We start from the raw sequence: 27,473 nt of genomic DNA, 5'->3' as shown, positions 1-27,473 counted from the left end.
ATCTTTTTGTTGGGTAAAATTAATTTTCTGTTGAACCAGCTTAGACACTAAAGAATGGCTAATTACCCATATTTAAGGAAGAGTTCAAATTTCCTTACGTTTATCTCAGTTCCTGCTTGGGAAGCCCAGGTCGGACAAGCTCCTGGTGCTTTTCAATACATAGTTCACGTTCGTTATTCACACTTTTAGGCAGGGCAGCCTTAATTTCCATGCCTCCCTCCCTCCACAGCTGTCTTTAGAATTACTGTAATACAAGCTTTCACCTGTAATGGGCTCTTAGCCAAAATATAGAATGGAAGTGTCTGCTTCAGTTTTGAAATTTCATCTCTACCCACTAGTTTCCCTTCCAACCAAATGAAGCGCAAGGGGTGAAACAATGGGATGCTGATCATATTCAGCTTGCAGTCATTAAGATGGCTCATGAGCATGTTACCCTAAGCTACAAATAACGAAGATGGATGAATTGCAACATGTATGCAGCTTGCAGTAATCTTTTTTCAAGGTAAAGTTTCTGAAGAACCTTTGCTAGCATAGATATATGCTGGAAGCCTGGAACACCACCACCCACCTTGATTAATACCACATCAGAAGTTCAATAAAATATGGTCAATAGAAGAGAGAGAAGTTTTTTCTTCATTCCAACAACTTTGTCTCGTTTTGTTTTATATGATTGTCTAGGGTCATCATACAGTATTCCTACTGGAAGGTGCAACTGTGATACTCCCAAAGTTCTGAAACATCCACCAATTAATATGCAAACATACATGAAAATTAGATTCCCAAACTCAAAGAACACCAAAGAAAGGATTTACAATTGCAGAATTCAGCTCAGATCCAGCTGTGTTTAGCACTGCCATGTCAACTTTGTCTCTTGGAAGAAACAAGAACTCACCACCTTCAATTTTCTCAAATCCAACAACTTCAAGAAACTCAATTCCCCCTTTTAAGCTACCAACTCTCTCCTGTGGACAATATTTGAACAGAAAAACCAATGTCAAATGAGAGAATTTCATTTGTTTTTTGGTAATGTAAATGATGAGAGAATGAGATGCTAGGAGAACTGAAATTTACTTGAGAAGAAACTTTTAGACAACCACACACGAAATGGTATGGACTACTAACAGATGTGGAGGAAACTAAAAAATGATGATCCAACCAAGCTGAGTTCTAGATATGATCATTTTTTCATCTGATCGGCAAACCAATCGGAATCAAAGTAAGCCTCTATTGGTGGGTCAATTGAATATGAATAACTCGATGTAGACAACTTCTGGTTGGTACTACATAAAATGAACCACTTTAGGCATAAGAGACCACTGGACGAGCCTGGAAATTCAGGAACCCATAAAACAACCTACACCTTCCTAGATATACACCATACCATACCAGCATGCAACTTAGCAGCATTTTGAGTTTAAAACGACAGCTACCAGTGCAGTCACTTACATGAAATGTTTGATTGTTGAGTCGAATCTTTCTGAATTTCTCCTCATTTGGATTCTTAGCAACATTCCCAACATAAGTTAGAAGGGTCTGGAATGCCCTTTTCACTTTAGCATCATCATCCTAACTCAATAGGGAAACAAAGAAAGAATTAGGCACAATATTTAGACTCTTTGCTGGGGAATTGGCACTTATAACAGGAAGTTTGACTAAATTGATACCGACAGTTCCTCACAGAAGCATGGCCAAAGCCACAGTACAAAGTGAAGCATGGCCAAAGCCACAGTACAAAGTTTTGAAAATTCTTAAAATTTTATGACTTCAGATTATCATATCTCTCCTTTTTGTGTGTGTGTGTGCACGCGCGTGTGTGGAAGATCCTTCAACAAGATATTGACTTAGCGTGCCTGCTAAGCTAATATAGTGTAAAATTCCTCCATCCAAACCCATCAGGTGGGGAAAAATCTCAAAATAATCAGTATGTTATAAGTGCCCCAAATGCCATTACCTAAATTCCATGAGCCCAACACTTGAGTTCCCATATTCATCCACGTACCCCATCCCCAATATGTAATCCATATTCTGGCAGATATTTACAATCTACAACTCCGGAGTCCGGATGATGTACGCCTCATAGGGCTTTAATGAGTTAAGTGTATATGGTACACCCAAATATTTCAAATACACATTGCAATTTTGTTGTAAAACATCTGTAACTTGTGTTGTAGTAAAGCAATTGTTAGAATGTGCATCACAATAGGAGTGTCTTTATCGTGATCAAGCTCCTGAATGGTAGTTTGTCTTCTTGGATTAGGATTGTTATTTATCCTTTTCAGTTAGGAGTCACTTCTTTCCTTCCTCTATCTTTTGTCTTCTCTAGTATAATTCCCGAGCTTAGGGTGAGATACCTTCACATGGTATAAGAGCTTGAACACCAGTAATCAAGCTTTCATTTAGCCTCTTCTTTGATGGTCTTACAAGAGACTCTTGGGTCCAGGGTGCAGCTACCCTCTTCTGCCCAACCACACTTCATTGTGCCATAGTTTTTTATGGCATAGGGCTTCTTCATTCATCAGTTATCTGCTTACTCAAAAAGATTGGCCATCAAAATTCATGATTTTATCTTATTTAAAAAAAATCATGAGTTGATGCCAGTGGTTACAGCCTTGCAGGAACTGATGATCTAGTTAATTGGTATTTGGAGGGTGCTCCACATAACCATCAGAATATTCATTTGGTTGGATCCTCTGATGCTGAATAGGCTGGATCATCTAGTGACAGACGATCTACCACTGGGTATTTTACCATTGTTGGTGTAAAATTTAGTTACCTGGAGTGGTAAAAGAGCAGACTACTGAGTATCGAACTATGGCTCATCCGGAAGCTGAGTTAACATGATCAAAATCATTATCAAGAGGTGGGGTTTTCCATCTCATATCCAAGGAAATGTTTTGTGAACAACCAGGCAGACATCTATATTTCTGGCTATCCAGTGTTCCAAAGAGGAACTAAGCACATCTAAGTTGACCGTCATTTTGTCCTGATGCAGTTAAAACAAGCTGATTGTTGCTCCATTTGCCCTTCTACAGAAGTATCCACTGATACTTTCACCAAACCCTGTTAACTTTCCAGCAAGTTTATTCCAAGCTGAGCATGGTTGATAAGTTACGAGTATTCTCCAGCTTGAAGGGGAATGGTAGGAATGAACTGGAGGCCTATCATGATCTAGCGCACCCTTATATGGTAGTTCATTTGATCTCGGGCTTGCTATATTTCCTCATCTGGGATAGGTTTCTAACTTTGTTCTCTAAGAATCCAACTAGCTCTATGGGTGTTATTCTCGGTTTTCTAATTTGTAACGCCTTTTTTATAAATATAAATATAAATACATTGGTGGGAGAGAGCTACTGGGTTTATCAAGTTTGACATACTAAGCACTCTCGTCTTTCTTTCCTCTATCTTCTCCTCTCCTCTTGTTGATTGCTGCTGGTCAACGTGAAAGATTAGCACAGCAACATGGAGACTTTCTTTCCTTTTAGTTTATTATTTAACAAAAATTCAAAATTTCTACATTTCAGTTGCACAAAGTCAAACAATACGGCCAACAGTATAGATCTTTTCAACACTATTGAGTTTCTTCTGTTCTATTTATCTTTTTCTTTTTTGGTAAATGTTCTATTTATCGTAATAAGCATCACATGATCGATTCTACTAAAATCCTGAGGGAGGGGCACTGGATTGCAATACAGGTCTCACCGTCTCACACGGGCTGTGGTCAAATATGAACCCACTGCCAAAGAAGCAGAGGGTCAGTATATCAGACATATTCCAGCAAACAATAGAGATTCAAAAATAAAAGTAAGAAAAGTGACAAGAACCTCTTCAGGCCATAAAACACTAACAATGTACCCTACAAAATAAATGTACCATTCACCTTGTGATTTTGCTTAAGTGATCGTAAACAGTCTCTCATTCGCTCAGCCTTCGTAGCAGGCCTAACAGGCAACATACTCTGAAATTTAAACAGAAGATAATCTATCAAAGTATCAATACAATTTTCAACCAGAAAATAGTACACAAGAATTAGTTTTCATGAGTTCAACAGACGGTCACCTTTTTCTCCTCCACTACAGGTGTGGGAGGTTTTACAGCTGCAGGATCTTCAGGTGGCAACCCCAGCTTCCTCCTCCTCTCTGCCTGTAAAGACATAGTTAAGCAATTTTGGGTTCTCACAAGCCTAAAAAATCTCAAGTCTAGACTCAAACATATAATGCTAACCTCAAGGAGACATAATCAAATCCTGATAATCACTAATACTGAAATAAAAAGAATCAAGAGTAAATTCTCATGCTGTTCACGGATGTTTGCTTCTTGAGTGTGTATAAGTTGCATGAGTAAAAGACATGTGAATTCTATGTGCACTACCTTGTATGCTAAAGAAAAAAGGAATTAACACTCATACATTATTTTATTATTTATATAAGAAGCTGATCACTGACGGGAAAACTAAGAAAAGATACATCTATCCGGATAATTAGAAAGTATGAACCAAAATATTAATCATTTGACTGCAGTCAACAAAAATAAGGATGCATAAATCCAGTAGGACCTTATCTTCCTCCAGTTTCTGTTTGATTTTCTCCCTAGCTCTTTTCTCTTCTTCTTTCTCTGCTTTCCGCAAAGCCAATATTCTACAGAGGAAGAGCAAGATTCAAAATTTAAATAAATCAAGTAAATAACCAGGAAGAAAGGTTGAAACTGAGAAAGGACAATAGGTAAGATTGAAAGGGAAACATGACGGTATGAAGCTCTCAAATTCCAGACATACCGTTTTCTTTCATTGTCCTCCTCAATTCGCTTTGCTTCAAGCAATTCCTTACCAGCTCGAATCCTTTCCTATAACCATATAGTAACTTGATTACATCTTACCAACCTAGTTAAAATTAAAGACAAATGTAGGATCATGTTACAGGCAATTATCCAGGGCATGCTCTCATACAAGATTATCATCATTATCTGCTTCATAAAATTATCAGATCTCATTTTCTATTGTAGGTGTCATTAAAAATCGAGAGATCAACCTCAAATGCTCTGATAAAGGTAGATTTCACCATTTATTACCAAAAAAAAGAAAGAGAGGTAGATTTCACCATGACATTGGTAATCAAAGCAACTAATCTTAAAGCAAATGAAAAATAAACTTTCATGTTCAAATTTAACAGATCCATCTTTAGAACCTTTTCTGCTAAACACAAAATCTTGATTTGATAATTTCATATAAAACATAACACAATTTCTGAAGGTTTAAAAGAAATTTTTGTAAGAACTAACAATTTAATAAGCTAAGGGAGTCATTGATGTTACAACAAATACCTTCTCCCTTTCAATTTCCATTCTCTTTTCCTCTGCCTCTTTCTTTTTCCGAGCTCGCTCCCTGGAAAAAGCACACTAGAAATTAAGAACCAGAAAGGAAGATAGTGCCATAAATTATATAAAAATCACGAGATGGAGAAGGGAGATCATATATGAACCAAAAAATTAAATCAGACAACATATGTAGAAAGAGAAAAAAGAAATAGCTAAACAAAATGTTTCGAAGAAAAATTAAGTCCAAAATCTGATTCTAATTCTTTGTTTACCACTAACTGCAAATCAAGCCAAAGGCATTGAATTAACATGGATTATCCACAGCTAGTAAAAACCATAGACACTCTAAACAAACCTTAATTCTTGTTGTTTGATCTTTATTTCCTCCGGAGTAAGAGATGGTCTTGGTTTTGCAGCCTCAACATTGCTATTGGCGGGTACCTGAAAAGATTTTAGGCAGATAATAATGGATGCTAAACCATGTTGAGATTTTTTTTTTTGTTGGTAGAAGCCATGTTGAGATATAAGAACTTAGTTTTCAACCAACATTTAGAGAGCCATACGCATGTCATACTTGACACATGAACCTAGAATAAGTAGGCTATGTCCAAAAAAGATCTAAAACGACCCCACTGACCCACATTTGTAGTTACGGACACTATGTATGGAATTCAGGAGAGCTTGTCGAAGTCACTAATTAATACCAGTTATGCCCTCTGGTAAAGTTGAGAGTTTTCAATCTAAGCTCGATCAAGTCAGAAAATGTCAGCTACACTAATGCTTACATTAGATTTTCTAAATCCCCTCCCCCTAGATCTCCCTAGATTTAACAGTTTCAATCTTTGACCCAAAATAAAAAGGGTTTCAATCTGACTTTGATAACATGTTAAGTTCAGTATCCATTGCCTACACCTTGCCCCAAATTCCTATATCAGATTAGATAAGCCCTCAGCATGGCTACTGCTTGCTGATAGTAATACGTCTTTTAGTAAAACACTGACTAAATATGGACAGACTTGTTGAAAAGAAAATATGCTTCCAGTGCCAAGTATCAAACTGGTTTACTCTGAAACTTCTCTGGAGTTCTAAAAGCAGTTGTTGCAACAGACAGAAAAGGAGAATAATTATTAAGTTTATATTGTACACCAAATTAAAGCGAGAAGTACCATCCAAAGTGATGAAGTGGTGGAATTCTATGCAATATGCATGGAAAAACTGATCTTTAATTTCCTATTAAGGACAGCTATCATGAAAAGGAACCATACCATAGGCATCTGATCAATTTCAGGGTCATTTTCATGCTCAATGACCCAATTTACAGCTGCCTCGATGCTAGCATTGCCTGAGAAAAGACAAAAAAACAACTTCAAATAAACTAAACACTATAGAAAAAAATTCAAGAGAAACTTAAGTTTCGACAATGTGAAAATGGGAAACTGAGAAATTTCGAGGAAACTTAGGACTTTTTCGTGCAAGTTTCGACATTAAATTTCAACAGGTTTTAGGGAGTATTTTAGGGTGGGACTTTGCATTTAAGATAATTAGAATATAAAGAACACATTGGCTGTATTTTGCTAAAAAAACCAATGTAGATATGTCATTCAATGTACATAGCATCAATGTAGAGTTGTCCGAGAAGTACACTATAAACTTAACTCCTTGAATACATAACATTCAATATATAATTTCTAACTTCAAAACATCAAATACAAAGTAACTGACAATAAAAGGAAAGTACAACTTAATGTCAAGAGTGGATCCATCTTGTGAGCTGAGTAGTACTATGCTTGTAACATCATCTCCTCCAACCAACGAACATAGACATCTCATGACATTTTATGCTTATGGTTGCCAAGGTAATCGACAACTGTAACTTTATAAGTCTAGTCATCAACATGCCTAAGATAACCAATCTGAGGGAATATGCACTTTGGATAGGGAAATCCTGATGGAGGGGATATTTGTCGTGGTATTTGGGGAAACATGAAAGAAACAAAAAAAATTGAAATTTTGGGAAGCTACCAAACTTGCAGGAAAGTCCCAGGTTTCCACGAAATTCCCAAGTTTCCACGAAATTTTCCATGTTTCTCACGAAATTTGGGAATTTTTTTTCTTCTCATGAACCAGTTGGTCCAGCTGGGTTGAACCAGTTTCGACAAGTTTCGTTAGGTTTTGAGGTTTCGACAAGTTTTGAAGAAATTTTGACTGCTTTCGATCGAAACTTGGGATTTTTTTTCAGTCCCCTAGTTTTTCGTTTCGAGGTTCCCAAAATGGGAAATTTTGGTGGAAATTTCGCAAGTTTCCATGAGATTTTGTTCTATGCTAAACACCAGACAACCCACAATTTACTTAGAACTGCACACATATTATGGGTATCACAAAATATATCACACTCCTCGAAAGTAGCGATGTATGTTTAGGATCCAATCCACAACATGCTATCTACAAAAATGTACAGTAATAGAAGCCACTTGAAGCAGAAACTTTAATATTGTTGAGGATTGACCGTTAGAGAAATTACATCTAAGAAACAAAACCAATGATGCAGTTAACATTGTCTTATTGGGCCTCAAGTGAGTCAAAACTTTATTTTTTTCCTACATTGTTAACTTTATATTGAAATGAGGAAAACAAATAGTAGTGGAATTAACACATGGTGGAGAGGGCTGGAGATGTCCTCTTGCAATAAAAAATGAAACTTTTTTAAGAAATCACTGCTAGAGGCAAGGCCCTGTAGGAAATAACAAAAATAAAAGGCATAAAATGAGAAAAGATTGGGTCCAAGACTGGAAAAAGTGGGATTAAAAATAGGAATAAAAAAATAAAAAAAGGGAGTAAAAGTCAAGTTGGAGTGGTAAACTCCCAAAGGAAAATGGAGAATCAAGGAGTTCTGCCATGCTGGTGGCCTAATCAACTTATTAGTGATGCTGGTAAGCCACAGAAGAAGGGACAAGGTTGCCTTCTACCTTAATCCCACAAATCTGCACAATAAGAACAAATGATCAACCCCACAGCAAGAAGTCCTGATCATGGTTATTAAAGCGGCAAAGCGACCAAAGCGATTGGGGCTCCGTCTTGGCGATTAGGCGACTAAGCGGCGCTTAGGCGGCAATAAAGCGACCAAAGCGGTTTAGTCAATATTTTTAATATAACTACTTTTTAATACAAATATTTTTTATAATAAACTAAAGTACTAAACAAACATTCAACAATCACATTCATAAAAATAAAAATAAAAAAACATTCAAGAATCATAGTTATGAAAAATTATCCAAAAAAGAATAAAACATAGCTTTATCTCATCAAGCATCATAAGATTCATAACAATAATTATGTAGCATGTACTATATCAATAATCAATGTGAAAACTAAAAATGAAAGAAAAGTAGTATGTACTATATCAGTAATCATTGAATATGGCTCATGCTTCACATTCTGTTGCCGACAGGCAATTTGGGCCTCAATTCCAAAATGGTTCACATATTTAAATTTATATACGGCATTGTAGGATAAATTATGATTAAAAAAAAAATGCACAAATTACAAAATGTAAAAAAAAGTGACTGCTTTAGCATCTAGGCGGCAATAAGGCGCAAAAGACGGCAAACCGGTAATGGATAAGCAAAAAGAGGCAAGAAATCAGCCCGTTAGTTAAGCGGTCACAATTTAAGCGGTTCAAAAACCGCTTTGCCGCCTAGGCGGCCGCTTAGGCGCGCCGAGGCAGACGCTTTGATAACCATGGTCCTGATAACAGGAGAGAGAGGAAAAAAACTGGATCGACCAGTGGTAAATGGTGCTCAAGAATGACCAGAGAGCTTCCAGGCACAGAGGTTTGGTGTGATGAAGTACAGCAAGAAAACCAGTGTCAGGTTCTTTCCCCTTTCCATCTGTAATTTCTGATTCCTCATGCCACAAAGCCTTTCCCCTATCCTTATCCACAGTTTGCTTGGTTCAACTACAGATTTGTCAACTTTTTTTGGGTGGATGGGGTTGGTTCCATTGAGTGACAACTGACAACAAATTTCAACAGCATTTTCCCAACTGAATGGGGTCAGCTACAAGGGGATGATTTGGTTGAGCTGTTGTACGTCACCACTGGGAAGAGGATTGCTGTGGAAGTCATGAGGGACCTTTTTAGTTTTATTTTTGGGCAGTACCAATGTAATCTGCTGGCTTTGAACACTCGGAGAAAAGGATAGAGAAAGAAGTCTGAGAAGAAACCTTGAAGGCAAGGGAACACATAACTACACACAGTTTAGCAACCAAAAAATATTTTATTTCCACCCTCTATGTTTAAAATTGATTAGATGCAGTCACATAAAGGAAAAAGAAAAGAATCATAATTGGCATATAAAACACTTACCTCCTAATCCAACCCTGGAAATGAAAGAAAATTCAAACTGACTTGCTCATCCACACTTTCAAGCGACAAAAGATATTAAAAGACCAAAAAATAAAAAAGGAAAAGCCTTAGTCTCCCTTTGTTCTCTACATTCAAGTCTAGCTTGGTGATTATCCAAGCAAATGTTACTGAAATACATCGGGTTTTTGTTCAAGTTTCTAATTCTGTCTCTACTGTTCCAAATTTCTGTTCTTCTTTGTTTCTAACCATCAGCTTTCTTCGATGTCTTAACTTTATACTCCTTCCATTAAAATCGATATTTTATATCCACTTAGTTAACTTTTCCTTCCATTAAAATCCATATTTTATATCCACTTAGTTTCTTGCCATATTGTCAGTTACCTGGTTCAATGCAAATTTGGTTTTTCATTGATTTGTCTGTCTCTTACTCCAACCTTTCTTATGGTATCCCACAGCAATTCACTTCTCCTCCTCCTCCTTCTTCCTTGATTACAAGGCTAGCTTCTTCAATTCTCCTCTTTTCATCCATTTCTAATTTTGACTCTGTTCATTGCAACATAAACCCTACCTTTTTCAAGGTTTCTTAATTTCCTACCTCAACTAGGAATTTTCTCCAACTTCAAATCCCACCATGTAATTCCAATTCTACTTCAATATGAAGCAATTTGTTTCTGATCTGAATCTTCTTATGATTCTAAAATTCAAAATTGAGATTTATATAATGTTATCCGACTACAGGCTTCAATTAATCAATTTTTAAGTCCTGATTTCTAGGTTTTATCAGACTCTGACAACCATTAGGCTTGTTATTTGGAAATGGAATCAATTTCTAATTTGCTTTGTCCCAACCATTCATCAATTCATAAATTTAGGAATTCCTTCAGATAGGAATCTTCATATCCTTGGAACCTCACCATGGGATCAAGCCTGATTTATGATATTGAATTATCCATCCAATTAGAGATTTAACCAGAATTTTAGCTGAATGTGGTTCCTTGCTTCTCTTGTATTTAAAATTAATTGGACATTTGGTTTCTTTCCTTAACTGTGATCCTATCTGGAGCTCATCTCACACTGGATCTCACTGATTCAAGATTAGCCCTGCATTAATGGGAGGAGGCCTTCTCTCACTTTGCAGTGGGAAAAAAAGGTCTTGCAATGCTTATTTGATCATGAATATCTAAATGTAAAGCTCAGCAAGTTGCTGACTTCAGAAATAGACAGCTAGATTGATCAGAATCAAGCCAACATGGGCAGGGTTTTAATAAGGCAAAACCAATGAGAGATCTGTCAAAATTTCAGTGCCTAAATGACAACATGCAGTTTTTCTGTTGCAAACCCAGGTTTAGGATTGGATATCCAGGACCCTCTTTACTAAGAACCAGCACTGGTGAGGGTTTCAAAGGTGTTTAGGTTAGGGTCTTCAAAGGTTTTAATACTGTTTGGATATGCTGGAATTGAAGTTCCAGATCTGAATTTGTAGAGCTCAAAATCCAGGTCTGAAAAGTCAATCCTAGACCAGATGAGAATAGGAATAGGTTTCGGTCAAGGCTGGGAAAGGGACTAGGGTTGAATGTGGGTGGAGACTGAACTGGAAACAACTCTGGCTTTTAATTTCAGAAGTTATCCTAAGGGTTTAAGGGTTGAAATTTGAGGTATAAGAAATCCAGAAAATCTCAGAAAATTCTGCAACTTCCTCACGAAATAGATTAAGTGCTAGTTTTCCTTAACTCCAGAACTAGGGCTGTAAGGGGTAAACTGAAGTTAGAAGTCAATCCTATAGGCTAGGGCAACTCCATTGAGGGTGGAATGGGGCTGATTTGATGAGGGAATGGATGAATCCTATTAGGGTTAGGACTGAGGACGTGGGGAAGACGGGTTGCAGGAAATTCCAGTTTTAGGGCAAGAGGATTATTTGGGGAAGGGTCCTGTAAGGAGATGCTCTAATGCTTGGTGCGACTCTAGGGGAAGGGGATTGGGGTCTAATGGGGCTGGGGAAGTAGGTTTAACAGTGGGGGAGGGGTGCTGATATTGCAGGAAACAGGAAGACAGGAGGGGAAGGCTACGGTTGTGTCTGAAGTACTAGAGGCAGATTGGGGAAGGGATTGTATTTACTTGAAGTTGGTTGCTGTTATGGGAGCTGCACAAGAGAACTTGAAAATTTGCAGAATATTCACACCAAGCCAGCCACAAGTTTCAAGGGAAACCCATGACTGCTAGGGTCCCACCACAACTTAACTTGGACTCTAACAAAGGTATCTAATTACTACACGATCTCAGCCCTCGGATCTGAGATCCCTCTTAAGTCACCTAATACTAACTAGATAACAAACAAACTGGACCCAAAAAAGGAAATAAATTTTCCTATTTTAAGTTATCCTTCAAAGTAGGACTTCATAAAAAGGAAACAATGCTTTTGCAACTCTATTACTCTCTTCCAAGCAAATAACTTGACTCTCAAAACATCTAAGTAAACTAAATTACAGAACTTTTGGTCTTCATTATAGCTCGATCAAGGGGTAGGAATTGGCCATTCTACCCTTGGGATGGATTCAGCCTCCCTGACTCCAGTTGGGCGTGGGCCCTAAATTTATTTTTTTTTTTTGGAGGGGGGGTCCAACCCTGGATACATCATTTTCTTTGTATAAATTCTTCATTTATCATTAGCAACAGAGCATTCAATAGTCACACTGCCAACAAAAAGCCCCAATGAGGACAATCCAACTCAAGATTGTATGACATAGTCCATTGCCAATTGGAAATCACCAAAATTGAACAAAATAGCTGCATAAGCTAACAATAAGAATGAAAATGGAACCCCTCACTAGTGTTTAAATAATCAGAGAAATATGCAAGCACATATTCAAAGGAAGCCTTAACAAAAACATATTTAATCATCTTAATCACAAAGTTCTTATCAAATACCCACCGGAATAATGAAGTGCACGTGTTGCTCTTGCCTTTGGGAATCCCATTGCTTCAAGTTCACCAAGCAAGTTCATATCAACTTCAGGAACAACCATTTCTGAAGTAAGAAAAGAGATCAGTGTAAATGGTATCAATAACTTAAAAGTGAAACCAAACACCAATTGATCATCCAAGTAAACAAGCCAAACCACAACTACAACACATAGAGACAATATAAATAGTTTATCTGTAATAATGCAAAGGATGCACCTAGAAAGCTAGGGGGAGCTTTGCTACCATGCCACTTCCAAACAGCACCCCCCTCTCCCAAGAAAAGAAAATCGCTATATCTTTATCTCTCTTCCCCCCCACCCCCACCCCACCCCACCTGCCACTCCCCTTTTTGTTCCTTTAGTAAAACACTAAGGTCGATGACAGGCAGCCCTTTGTCAGAGGTTTTTTTAGAGGTTTTAAGGGTTTTTTTTGTAAACAATTGTATAGATTATGCACCATTAGTTTTTCAGAGGAGAACATTCAGTTTCTAATCAACGTGTCTAACTTGGGTTCGGAATATTGGAATTATGATAATTAAACATTGTCCAATGCCTTGGCGCAACGATTGGTGGACCATAGTTGTAGCCTTGAGATCAAGGCATCAAAACAGCCTCCCAGCAAAAATTGTTGGGGGTAAGACTGCGTAGGAAAATTACCCACCGACTCTGCTTGTGCAGAAGCCTTGGCACCAGGTTTGCCCTTTATACATGATCTAGTTTCAAATTGTACAACCAGATTTTCATTTCTTGATATTATTTCAAACATCTATATGTCCAAATTTTGCAAGGTAAAAACATGTTCCCAAGCCAATTAAATGCATAAGAAACAGAAATCATCACCTTGAGGCTGGCTACTTTCACCAGCTTCGGTACCTTCCTCCGACTGAGAAGGAGCAGAGGATTTTGAAACCTCTAAAGAGATGGGTTTGGCTGCCTCCGAAGTCCTATCGACAAACTCAGTATGCCCAGTTCTTTTCGTATGCAAATCGCTTTCCTATCCAATCCAATAGCAAAAACAGCTATAAAACACTCCAGATTTCAACAAAACAAGATCCAGATCAAAACGAAAACACAAAAGAGCCAACTATCAAGCAAAAGAAAAAGATCTTACAGTTTTTGATCGACACGGCTTGCTACAAGTAGTGCAGACAAGATTGAGGATGGCTTCCGTTGATTCAGAGAAATTCGAATGAGAAGTAAGCTCCGCATGTTCTTGAGCTTCTTCTACAGACTTGAGAAGGGCCCCACAGTCCCCGCATTTGAGAGAGACACCTGCCATTGAAGATCTACAGATATGGATTCGATTCTCAGTTAGAATCAACCAAAACCCTAATCCTCTTTCAGCATAATACCCTCTCTCTCTCAATTTCCCCTCGCTGTCGGAGATTCCGATTCGATTATTTATAGCTTCCGACCTTTTGTTGCCTCTCTATCAAAGACAGATAGGAATCCGAATTCTGCTTTAACTCTCTTTTTCCAGAGACAAGAATGGTGAGCGATAACGAGAGGTTGACGAACAGATGCTCGTAATCGCAGGCGTCAAAATGGAATCCCGCACCGACTAAAACGAGAGAGTTTTTTATAGTTGCTGCCGATGAATTTAAAAAATTAATTTAAAAGATTATATCGTCAAAGAGTCCAATAAACCTCAAAAGTATAATTACCAAAAAAATAAACCTCAAAAGTATTTAAAAAATCATAACTAAACAAATATTCATGGCATAATTTTACAAAAATTAGCTTAAATTTCTTTTGATAATCATCGAACCAGGCATAAGGATTCAGAGTCCAGACGCTCAGAAAATGGAAAGGAGAGGTGGAGAGAAGGTGTGAAGGACAGAAGTTCAACCATAAGCCTTCTTTGATCTTATTGCATCAATGTAAAATGCTATCACCGCTGTGCCAGAAGCATGTTCCCCATTGGTGTAAACTCTCTCAAGTGCACACAAACTCCTGTGATTTCCTAATACTTCATATTGAATTGTATGTTACATAACTTTATGTTATTGAGGTGGATCATTAGTTGTAGCTTGAGGTCAAGGCATTGAAACGATCTTTCAACAAAAGTTATTGGGTAACTGACACCGGCCTCTGCTTGGACGAAAGCTTGTGGCACCAAATTTCCCCTTACTTAGGGCGCGTTTGGTAATGATCCAAGAAACAATTTTTTGCGTTATTTCGTTATAAGAAAACCAAGAAAGCTAAAAATCATTTGGTAAAATAGTTTGTTCTTTCGTTTTTAGAAAATTAGTCGACCCAATTTTTGTGTCTAACAAAGCTTTTGCAAAACAACTTTGACTTATTTCGTCATTCTAAAAACATAAAGCATGTCAAAAAAATACATACAAAGAGGGACACTCGACCCAAATTTCACCCATTTTCGTAAGTAAAATGAAAATTGTGCTCAACCCACCCTTTTTTTATATAAATGCTAGAAAACAATTCTTGGAAAGAATGTTGTTCCCAGAAAAGTACCGTTGCTAAACACGCACTTAAGAGAATGGGAAGAGCAGGGTGGAGAGATGGCGTGAGGGACAGACGTTTGAACATAAGACCTCTATAGTCTTGCTACCTCAACATAGGAAGGTTGTCACCACTGTGCCAGAAGTATGTCCACCATTGGCGTAAACTCCTCTCAGATTTGGCCCAAAAAAACTCCTCTCAGATTGAATTATATGTTATGTAACTTTATGGTGTAGAAATGTAACTCTATGTAAATGGACCACTAGTTGTAGCCTGAGGTCAAGGCATCGAAACAACCTTTTAGAAAAAGTTATCGGGTAATATTACCTAAGAAAACTACCACCAGAGTCTGCTTGTATGAAAGTTTTTTACACTAAATTTGCTGTTACTTAACATTACTAACCTCAAACTCATCATGTATGTTGAAAATATGGTCTCAATTGCCCAGTATTTATGGACATAATTCCATCTTAAATCGAACACCTAGTAAATTAATACAAAGACTAAAACTGATGCACCCTCATTGGATTGGTTTCATTATTCTTCCTTTTTTTCGTTTGAAATGCAATACCACTTACTAGTCTAAACTCCAAAGAAGTGATACTTGATTTGATATAATGTTGTTAGAGAAGAGGGTGGGAAAATTGATATCATCACCAGAGCTGGTTAAAGAGTAGATGCTAATTATTTAAGAAAACAAAATGTACAATATAGTTGCCTTCCAAATGTCTTAAAACACAGAACCTACAATCATTCACTGAAGCTTTCTTGCACCAACCACTTCTCAGATGATTGCATAAGCTCAGGACTTAATCTGAACATAAGAACACAAAACTCCATCTGATTAAGAACACCATCACCATCCAAGTCTCCTTCTCTCAACATGCTCAGCAGTTCATCATCTCTCAAATCTTGCAAACCCAAGAGAGAAGAGCTTCTCTTCAAGCTCTCAAATGTGATCACACCCTTCTCCTTGTCCATCAGCAATTGAAACCCATTACAAAGCTCTCCAATCAATCCTTCTCTTCCCAGCTTCTCAGCCATTCTAGGGAGGAAATCCTCAAATCTCACTGCATTGCTAGCCATGACCACAAACAGATTTGCATGTAGCAGATGGTGAGTTGCTTATTTATTGTTGGAAGATATGGAGAAAGGGAGATCTTAAATAACAAGAAAAGTTGTAAAAGTTCGTGGAAGGAGGTAGGCTTCCCATGAAAGCCAACCCAGAAACAGATCATTTAAAGCTGTCTGAGTTGTGTTTGCTTTGTGGGGAGGCTTTCCCATATGATCTTTCCATGAAGTTGAATGGTATCTTCCTATAACTTGGAAATTCAATGAATGGTGCATTAAAAAAATATTCTTTCGCGGTCGCTTGAAGAACTGCACGGACAAAGAGAAACATATAGATAAAGTAGGAATATTAATTTCTGGGAGGTGGCTTGGTGATAAGTCAAAACCAGGGGAACTTATAAAATGAGTTGCCCATCAAAATTTCTCTTCATTGAAGAGGAAATCTCACAAAAGAAAAAAGGAATCTCAATGGAACTTTGGCTTCAAGGAACCCTATTCTAGTTTCCAACTTCCATGTCCTAATTATCACAACATGGATTGTGAACTTGCAATGCTGGTAAAGACTTGACTTGGATTTAATGGAAAAAGTCTCTTGTATTTGGTAGGTATCAGTTTATGGATTAATATGCTTTTATGAGTTCTAATCTGCCCTTATCAGTCTAACTTACTGAAAATTACAAATGTTTGCAATACTTATCATCTAATGATGTAGGTCAACCACTGCCCTGCTTAGCAAGGAAATTATTAAAGATGGTCAGCAAGAAAAGATGAAAATGATATTCAAAGAAAGGGGGTGGGGACAAGGGTGCTTCTCTAGTTATCCATAATTGAACAGTGAACCCATAATTTTGCCATGGAGATTGAAAAAGAAGAGAAAGGCGAGAAGAGGAGAGGTATTAAACCAGATCATTGCTTTTGAAGGATTAACAAATTGATACAGAGAAGACCCAATACATTCATACTAGATATATTCTCTTGAGCCCAACCTACTGATCTTCTATTGGTTTTACACTGCAGATTCATCATATTGAAACCATTTTTGACAGTACAAGTTAAATGATTAATCCAAGAGGTCATGACAGGCCTTCAGCCAACTAAAACACCAACACGCAATTGTCCACTCTTGCACGAAGCGACGATCGCTCATATCCAGAGTTATCATAAACAAACCCAACAGTCCACCTCTGAATTTCAGGCTCCGGAATCCAATGCCAAAAGTATCTTCTTCCTTGGTCCCTGAGACCACAGCAAAACAGATTAGGTTTTCCCCAAAAGTTTTAAGCAGATTCAAGATGATAAAGGTAGAATCTTATTGTAATGATAAAATTTAAGGCCAGCAAAACCAGCCAAGATATTGATCTCATCTAACCTATTCCAAAGATAAGGAAAAGAAGGGACTCGAAGTATATAACCTTGACGCCCCAGGTAAGAGAAGTTCAGGGAGAGAATGAGAACAAGGGAATGTATCCCCCAAACTTTAAATGCAAGGATAATTAAATAAGAGTAGGTTGCAATTTGATGAAAAAGCTGGACGAGATGTTGTTAATGTAGATAACTATAATCATACGCCAGGAGAACTGAAATACTCATATCAGCAGTGGAGTTCTACAGAGCTTACCATTGGAACCCCCAATGCCTTAAGATCCTCATCAGTCATGTGCATCAGAGCAGTCATGTCAATCTGCCAAAAGCAATACCAGATATTTAACATTGTTTTAAAGAAAATCCTGGATACAAAAATCAACACAGAAGGTAGATGAAAATTGCTCACTTCTTCTGCCTGAAAAATTAGTTTATACTTTTCAAGACCGAGAGATTGCAGCAATCCCCCCACTGATTTTCCATCCTGCACAGTGAACTCATGATATAGAAAATCCTAAAATAAAGGTGCAAGTATTCCTCAAAGCAAAATTGGAACACACGATGTATATGGGGGGGAACAACGAACAGTACTTATCTGTCTAAATAAACAGAAGTTCTGAGATATACTTTTTGGCCATTTTAACTCAGATAAAACATTTGGCAGAGTGATCCTACCCATACATAATTCAAAATACTCCATGTTATTCACAAAACACCCCCCCCCTCCCCCCCACCAGGGGAAGGGGGGGAAAAGACTCAATGTCCCATGCCAAAAAGCTATCACTTGGCCAATTCACAACTTGTGCTTCACAATCACAAAACATGCCTACTCAAATGTCACATTGTTATGTTTCACCTATTCTCTTGAAGCATCACAAAATACCATGTTTTAATTATTCTTTAAATACCATGGGAAGCATTCACTTCCCAATAGAACTCAAAAAGAAAGATGAGGCAATGATTTTCTAGCTGTGCAGTCTAGAAAAAACCCTCTACTTAGTGAAACCTGAAGAAGCCACCCCCATTAAGCCAAACAACAAAGATAGAGAATAAAAGTTGTTTCTACCCAGTTCCTCTTGGTTGAATAAAAATGCTTGTCAACCGCATTGAAGTGGACAGAAGTACCCAAAAAACAATCAAGTTAGCTTGCCGATAAAGTCAGATCATTACATAGATGTCCCATCTCCCCTAAATAAGTAAGATAAGACAAGCTATGTTTTTTGGGTAGCCAAGACAAGAAGAAAAAGAACATTATAATACAGAAACAATGACGGCATAATAATCAATTTGTGTCAGTTCTCTCCTCAATTTAATTTAATTAATTAATTTGTCTATTTGAATTTTTTTTTTCTTGTCTTGGCTTCCAAATATAACCTAAGACAAACAGTTAATAAGCAAACAACAGAAAGAAAACCTCCATGATATCTCCTATTTAAGGCTAAGGTCAAGGATGACTTAGTGCCAATTATACATGTAACAAAATAGAAACAAAGACAACAGAGTAAGGAATGAGGATGGACAGAATAAACCCTCAACAGCAAGGCTCCTTCAACCCTAGGTGCTTAGGTCTCAACAGCAAGGTTCTCACCCTTCTTATCCTTGAGCAAAAGACAAGAAAATAAACTCAAAGCAAAGCTTCAACTGAGCAATTCATTACAATCTGTGGGGTGAGAGCAGCCTATTACATATTCATGGTGTCATTACTTGCTCTCCAAGTTAATAAAACATAGAAACTATGAGCCGAGAATATTTTGCTGATCTAGCTAATATTCTCAGCAACAAAAAGAATAGAGACTTACTATAATTAAGAAGCAGAATCTAGGGCTTATAAATCGGCCACATGCACAAATACTAAAATAGAAACCAACTTCTACACACTTCGAACAACAAAAATAAAAACTAAATAACATCTCATATAGTCTTCAATCTTTCAAAGCTGTAGATACAAGTGGGCCCCCATCAAATCTTCCATTATCTTCTCATTAAGATCACCAAATCAGACAATTCTTAATGACTACCACCCTAAAAAATATCAAGTGTCAAACAATCATCAGCACCAACATTGACTAAAATTGTTCAATGTTTCCTTGGCATTTAGATGCATGATGTAAAATAAAACCATGATTTTTCGAGTGGCTATATAAGCTTGTATTATATTAGGATGAGCTTGGGTCTTGTGGATCATAATGATGAGGGGTATAAAGAATAGGGACAAATCATCAGGGCAGTTTAGCCAAGAGATTGCCTAGGCTAAAATCAACTAATACCGTAGCCACCAGTCTACAGTTAGGACCATCAGAGAAACAAGCTGAATAAAGCTGTAAAAGAGGGAAGAATCAGAATTACAAATCGGTTTACCCAAAAAAAAGAGTTACCAATCATCATATGAGGCTATTAGACCCAGGCAATCATCCAGGTGGAATCTTTGGATGGGATGTCCTAAGCATTTGAACAAGCAACTGGATTCCCAAAACTACTTAAATTGGTTGACACATGTAAGATTATTTACAAACCTCATGTATTGAATCAAAACTATACACATTATGTCATGAAATATAATGATTCACCACATAAAATGTCTCAATAGCATGGAAACCAGAAGGATTCAAGCTGAGAAAAAAATAAACTGGACATTAATGAAAAACTGAATGAAAAAAATTCTATTTCTTTCAGTGTTTTCCCCTTCATCGATTATCAATGAATAATGTTGAGCCATCAAAAGAATAAGATAACCAATTCTTTTAGAAGGTTGAGAAATCCAATATGATCTGTATCCAGGACTAAATTAAAAGAATACCAACACCCAATAGTTTAGAAGTTTTACAAAACAGATGAGATGAGAGTGAAGAATGCATGAGGAAAAATTGGATCTATAATACCTTCTGTTGAGCTTTGCTCCTTGAAGAAGTTGAATTGGAGACTTTTTTGGTTTCTGGTGCCGAAATTTCATCTGGAACACCTTTTCTGGCAGGTTTAGAATTCTCTGGTGCCAATTTTGTTTTTGGGGGATCAGCCCTTGCTAGTTGTGAGTGCACCGTGCCAGATAGCTTTTCACGCAAATCTCGGACACCACCTGCAGTGGTAGCATTCCCACTTTGATATACTTGCGATGAGTTCTTTTTTTGAAGCTTCAACCGAAGATCCCTGGCATCAACTTTGCGATCTTCACTTTCCATCAGTACACAGTCAACAATGAAATTGTTAAGTACCAAATGCCAAAAAAACTTAGTGAAATATAAAGAATAGTCAACAGTACTGGAATGAGTGGAATCACAAATACCATACTTGCAACACGAGGTTCCTCATCATCCTCAAAGAGATCATGTTCCCACTTGTCATTATCTTGCCTCTGCCTGCATATATGAAAGCCCAGAGTAATAAAAAGGGCACCCCATTAAAGTCAGTAAACCAAGCACATCTACTCATCTTGCTACATTACAGCCATGATTTTATTCCAGAAAATTAGGATTATCAACTAAAAGAAGCATACGGAGATTATGCTACAGGTTCATAAAACCAGATTAACATAGAGAGTATTTCACAATAAACATAAACCCTTTATAAGAAACCTTGAATGCAGTGGCCCACGGAACCTGGATTTATACAGCTTATCTAAAAGGGAAAATTGTGGAGGTTCATAAAAAATAAATAAGATTCTCAAAATCATGGTCTAGGACTCATTAAGAACAATTTAACGAGTAACAACAGAAACTGAAGAAGACATTTTGGGCTCATAGTTCCTGAAGTATATACTAATATACAAAAGAAGATAGAGAAAATTATAGAAAAAATCAATGGGCGAAAAAAATTGAAACAAGCTTGGGACCTTTCAGGAGATAGCTTGGTAGAATCCAAGGCCAACAAGGATGTGTACTACTGAACCTGCTTTATTCCCAATATACATATTATATAATTATAATGGAAGCTTGGAGCCTTTAAATGCTCCAGTTCAAAGAAGTGAATTAATCCACATTGAATAACCTGAGGAAAAGTGGTGAGAAAAGAGATGCATGACTAGTTCCTTGTATCCCATATGACTCAAATAGAGCTGACATGTTGCTAACCCCATTCAGTTGGGATAAGTCCAAGTTGTTTGTGGAAGCTAGGATCATAGATCTCACAAAGTGAGATCAAAATTTTCACAAATACTTCCACTTTTAGTCTAAATCTAATGCCATAAATTTAAAACCATCTCCATCCTATGCTATGACCTTTTCTATACTTTGAAGTCATTGATTTTATTAAGGTGATGGGGAAATTGCATTCAACAAAAGCAAGACCAACGCAATTGCAATAGAATTTTGGTTATTTAAGAATATTTTGTAATTGTGTTTTTAAAGGAAGTAAATACTAAGAGATTCGAGTTTATATTTCTAGCTAATTGCTTTTAAATGTTTTTGGAGTCTAACAAGAAACCGTAATCACTGAACGATGGAATACATTTGGACTTACTGGACTTGCTGGCCACGGCATGGCTGCTGGTCTGGTGACAATCATTCCTACCTAACGTTCTATTCCTTCCCTATCCAGTGTCCTTTTCTTTTCCCAATTCTCAGCCTTTCTCCTTCATGGTTGTGTTTGCAACATTAATGTTATTACCATTACCCACTCTTCATTTCAGTATTGGTGCCTAGGTGGTATCATTTAAACTAACTGGATTTGGCAAAACTCCCTCTGTATATTTAAATTTGACCAGTTACTCATGGCATTAGATCGTGTCAGACCATAGGTCCCTGGCCAAATCACTTCCCCAGTTCTCCCTAACATGAAATTGCAAACCGAAAACAAATCTTGTCGTCCCCTTTCCACCATACCCAATTGCAGGATTATCTTTTGAAATATCACTCGTTGGGCCCACCATGGTTGGGAACTCCAGATTCAGAGATTACAAATTTGTTCTAATAAATCAAGAGGATTAAAACCTCACAAAAAGGTCTGATCAAATGCACATGGGTCCCTTCTGCTGACTGTTTCAGCGAAGGTTGCCAACACCCTTTCTACTAATTGCCTTTAAGGCTATCTTCTCACTACACAAGACCCCACAACCACAATTTATTTTTATTTCTTCCCTAATTCATGACTCTTATATTAGTTTCCATATTTCCTCATCCTTCAGAGTTAATTCTGGATTGGTTCCAGAATCGGAACACCTTGTTTCATGATTATGGATTTTCCATTTAACTCTTTGCTTGAGTTATCATATTTTGTGAGTACAAAATGATGCAATTTAACCCAGGTTCACATCAGTTAGTAATAGAGTCAAAACACCTGGATTCTATCAATGAAATGGGCATCTCATTACCAAGCTGCAGAAGTTGCATAAGGAACTTATTGAGAGTCAGCATCAAACTGAAGTGAAGATTGAAACCAGATTCCAGGATCATGAACAGCTATTACAGCTCTTAGCTAGTTAACTATGAGACAGACTTACTATGGAAAGCCTATAAATCAACAAGAACAGAACTGTCTACACCAGAACCTCAAAAGAAATTAACGGGCTGCAGATGTGCCCCCGAGAAACTTAGACAGCATCCTGAACCAGTTATTCCCAAGGACATCATGAGTAATCCTTTCCTAGAAGATAAGAAAGTATCTGCTCATCCTTACAAAGTTTACCGGTTATGCTAGCTCGTGCTGGGATGCCATGCTACACCTGAAGATTCATCAAATGACCTCAAACACTCACTAATTGGGGAAGCTATGAAACATATGTCGAATGATAATCTCTACAAGCAACCTTGGAATTCCTATATTCACTCATCTGTCTCGATATTATGCCTCAAAGAGGTGGCCCACTAAGGCATTTCTTTATTGAGTGCAATATTTTTTTTTTTTTTATTTTTTTTTGGGGGGGGGGGAGATCCTTTATAAAGAGACTGTAGATCAGCTCAAGTGAAGGTTCCCATTGTGATTTCAAGCTGGAAGTGAACCATGAAGTTCATCTTCCCTCAAACACAATTACAGGAATGCTAACTATTGGTCAACATGGGGAGGCAATGAAAGAGAGAAGCCACTAGTTCGTATCCTTCAGAAGTTAACTCAAGACTCTCTGATACAATTAATCTGAAGAGAGTGAGATGTGTTCCTAGAGTCAACTTGCTCAAGGTTCCTTTCATTGTTATAAGAGAAACAGGGATGCAATTCCAGCATCACCACATTCCACCATAGTCGTACACCATTCCCCACCTAAATTTCATCAAGAAAATATGACATCATCCAAATAGAACTGATGGAGCATTTAGGCACCAAGAGGAAGGTTTAGTATTGATATTCTAATTGCCTAATGGAACAGCAAAGTTTAACTAAAAAGCACGGTTTAAAAAACTAGCCCTTGAGGCCAATCTCGACCTTCCAGAAAACCAAGATATTCGGTAGAGATATGATAATCTTTTTGGCCCAACTCAAGTGAACTCGAGGGTCCATCTCGGGGGATTTAAAGGGTCAAGTTGGGCTGAACCTGGATATTTAGCCTATAAACACACTGGTGGTCTTAGATTTGTGAGAAATAACCCTACGCATGAATTCCAACTCGACATAAGTGGAAACCAAAATACTGCAGGAATGAACTTGCAAAGTCATAACATATGAAATATATAACCATTAATTGATATAAATGAAAACCAAGAGATAAGATACATCAAATAACTTAAATTGTACAGAATTTCACCCATTATCAATAGTTCAATCCTCAATAGAACAATCAATACAACAACATCAAATTTGGGGGGAAATCCACCTTGTTTGAAGAACACCTTCAAATGGCCTTGATCGATGTTGTTTGTTGATGTAGATGAGCTAAAGACTCGTTAGGAGTGTTACAAGTGAAGATCCGACAAGATTCTAACAAAAGATCCGGCAATAAAGTGGCGAGGAGACTGTTGTCAAGAGAGGTGACCAAGACGTGCGAGATCGACTTGAGACGAGATGGAAATCTCGTCTCGACTCAACTGAGACTTAGTAAAAGGGTCTGGTCTCAACCTAGACCCTTGGACGAACCAAGATCTCAACTTGAGTTGGGTAATTCTACGGTCTCGCACTAGCACTCGCCTCAACCTTGGAAAAATTCAAGATTCGTGAGTTCTCTGAGTATGCTAAAAAGCCTTATTTGAATGTACTCGTTGCCCATTGAAATATTCCAGTAACATATATGATGAGATTCATAAGCAATATTAGACTATTAGATAGTTTCCAGAGATGACACATTAGGAGAAGACGGGAGGCCTAGAGAAGAACTAGAGTCGTAGGGGAAGAGATAAGAAACCGCATAAGAAGGGCAAGAAGAGTTCACATACAAACCCCCTCCGTCTACTATAACCTTATCTCAATTCATTATTCATATCTCTATCCAGTGATGAGGAATTACCTTGCTTATGAAGAGAAAATAAAACTCCTAATAGTATAGACTCTCTAACTAGGAAACTAATTCAGAGTAGGAAACTTAGAAGACCAAATATAAGAAGTAGCTAACTTCTAAAATAAACTAAAAGATATTACATCCTCAAATAACACAAATTCACAACATCCTAGGAGATCCAACAACTCGCACTAGACCACCAATTCATTATTGTCTAGATACCCATCTCGAACTGTTGGGTATGGCGGAGTTTCCTTTGTATTATTGTGGCTTAGGAGGTGTTTGGAGGCAAAAGATGAGCAAGAGAGATGCTTGAAGGCAAAAGAGTTGTGAAAATTATGTGAAAATGGGATAGAAATCAACAAAAACTGAGGAAAAACAAGTTGGAATGTTGAAATGGTTGAAATTTCACTCAAAACCAATAACTTTTTCAAAATAATTGGAATTTCATTTCAGTTTTAAAAAATGCAGGCATTTCTGTCAAAATTTCGACAATTTCAACCGAAATTTCTTCTGTGGTCCAAAGTAGTGTATCTGCATTAGGCTCCCCTAGCAACAGGATCTCATGCATCCTTTTAGTGCTGGACGTCCACGTTTCCCCAAGAATACTAAATCTGCTGAAGGGCAAGATTTAATAACTCCGACCCTGATAAGCCCACTGACTGTGGTGTTATGGCTTATGAAGGAGCCCACATGTGAGAATCATAGCTATTGTTCAGTTTTTCGCCTTTTTATCTTACATTATTTAAAATTCTGCTTTTGTCACTCCTTTAAGGACTATAGATTCTCCTTCATCTCCTTCTCTTCACGGTTCAATTAATCAAGCATTACATATTACAAATAGAGGTTTTGGGAAGAAATAACTTATTCACTTTGCATCTTTAATGAATTCAAAACTGTATTATCCACCGACATGCACCAGACAAGCTTTACTACTTGCTCCCATATTTTCCAAAACCGGAAATTAAGCCCTTTCTAAATACCATCTAATTCTCACACACTATATAAAAAATAAAAATAAAAATTTGACGGTGAAAAAGACTTGCATCACAACATAAAAAAGACAGAAAACAGAACCCACCAATTAGATAGTTCGTCCACGTCTTTCCAACATAAAATGTGATCAAATTTATTCCCCCCCTCCCCCAAGAACAGCAAGCTGAACCAAACTAAAAACTTTGGAAGGGAAAGATAAGCCTTATGAAATTCAAACACACAATGAGTACAGACCACAACTGAAGGACACAACCAAACCTCAAGTAGACTACCTAAGTATATTACAAACCCTACCCACCACCTCAGGGGCCGCAGAAGGGGAGGAAAAAGAAAGAAAAGGCAAAGGAAATAGTCGTTGAGACATCGAACTGGCTTCAATAGATAACATAGTTGTTTTTCCTTTTTAGAGTGAAGAAAACGGACCTCTTGTTGTTGGTCTGTCTATTTCGACCAAAATCTTCTACGGTATTCCCGTTGAGCCGCTCCTTCACTGACCTCTCGGTCCCAGCATCCACCCGATCGGCGTACATGGTAAAAGAATAAGCAAATTGTCGAAACCGTCGATCAGCAACAACAAACCCTAACCCCTCGCCCAAAGCCCACCTTCTCGAAGAGGATCAGAAAATCTGCCCTAACGAGAAAGCTTGGATTCCAGACGAGAAAGCGAAGCTCCCGAACGATCCAGTGCCTGCAACTAAAGATTTTCGACAGCGATGTGAACCTCTACTTCATTGCCGACAAAAGACCGGATCTTTCTGGGATATCAGTTTTTTTTTTTTTTTTGGTAAGATTCTGGGACATCAGTTCGGATGCAGAAACAGAGAAAGAGGAGCATACTTCTTTTCAGCAAACCAAAAAACCAGAAAATAAACCGGGAAAAGCCATGAGTTAAGAATCGGTACTGCCGATCCATAATAAATCAATTTCAAATTTTCTCTTCTTTTTCTTTTTAGGTAGAAAATTGACTATTTACCAACGGGGTTGGTCCTTGTGGATGCAAAAAATCCCCGCGAGAGACACACCTACCACAGCTAAGTGTGCGACGCGGGTCGAACCACCGGTTTATAAAATCGGGGTTGGCAAACCAAAAAAAAAAAAAAAACACAGACTCTTTCGGTAAATATCAATTTCAATAAATTTTCCTTTTGGATAGTATATACAACAACAACAACAACAACAATAATAAGCCTTGTCCCAACTAAATGGGGTCGGCTACATGGATTTTTACTCTCCAATCAGTTCTGTTTGGGTCATGCTAGTTATAAGGCCTAAACTATACATATCATTTCTCACCACTTCTCCTAAAATTATCTTAGGTCTACTCCTAGCTCTTCTAGTTCCTTTTAGATGGTATATTAGTTTCAAAAATGGTAGCGACAACATACGATTAAAAAAATATATTTATGAAAAGAGAGAAACTTATATACTTGTATATAAGTTAAGTTACAAACTAACCTCTTAGTCCTGGAGTATAACAAAAATTAATTGATTGCTAATCCAAGAATATTGAACTCTAACACTCTACATAACCTAGGCAAGGGGCACACACCAAAAAATACATTAGAGACCTTCTGGACTAGTTCTAACAAAAGAG

General features: G+C 37.5%; 2 protein-coding genes and 1 pseudogene across 2 annotated transcripts; all 3 read right to left on the bottom strand.

The window, feature by feature from the left end:
• Positions 1-617: 617 nt before the first annotated feature.
• LOC149010398 (ubiquitin-associated (UBA)/TS-N domain-containing protein) lies at positions 618-14,176 on the bottom strand. Its single transcript, XM_089161104.1, has 12 exons — positions 13,745-14,176; positions 13,474-13,627; positions 12,603-12,698; positions 6,576-6,652; positions 5,666-5,751; positions 5,317-5,377; positions 4,772-4,839; positions 4,553-4,634; positions 4,057-4,140; positions 3,878-3,955; positions 1,447-1,566; positions 618-962 (listed from the first exon to the last, which is right to left on the bottom strand). Exons 1-12 carry the CDS (start codon positions 13,910-13,912, stop codon positions 786-788), a joined length of 1,251 nt encoding a protein of 416 aa, XP_089017230.1. The 5' UTR covers positions 13,913-14,176; the 3' UTR covers positions 618-785.
• A 1,670-nt stretch (positions 14,177-15,846) lies between these two features.
• Positions 15,847-16,182, bottom strand: LOC149010397 (calcium-binding protein KRP1 pseudogene; annotated as a pseudogene).
• A 356-nt stretch (positions 16,183-16,538) lies between these two features.
• On the bottom strand, positions 16,539-26,708 carry LOC149010396 (uncharacterized). Its single transcript, XM_089162028.1, has 6 exons — positions 26,303-26,708; positions 20,815-20,882; positions 20,409-20,692; positions 17,939-18,013; positions 17,786-17,848; positions 16,539-17,403 (listed from the first exon to the last, which is right to left on the bottom strand). Exons 1-6 carry the CDS (start codon positions 26,407-26,409, stop codon positions 17,359-17,361), a joined length of 642 nt encoding a protein of 213 aa, XP_089018154.1. The 5' UTR covers positions 26,410-26,708; the 3' UTR covers positions 16,539-17,358.
• Positions 26,709-27,473: the final 765 nt, after the last annotated feature.

This window comes from Hakea prostrata, chromosome 7 (genome assembly GCF_041222555.1).
Source record: "Hakea prostrata isolate BN-2017 chromosome 7, UWA_Hpros_2, whole genome shotgun sequence".
NCBI lineage: Eukaryota > Viridiplantae > Streptophyta > Magnoliopsida > Proteales > Proteaceae > Hakea > Hakea prostrata.
Note: the sequence above shows the minus strand (reverse complement) of the source record. Positions and strands in the feature narration are given on the sequence as shown.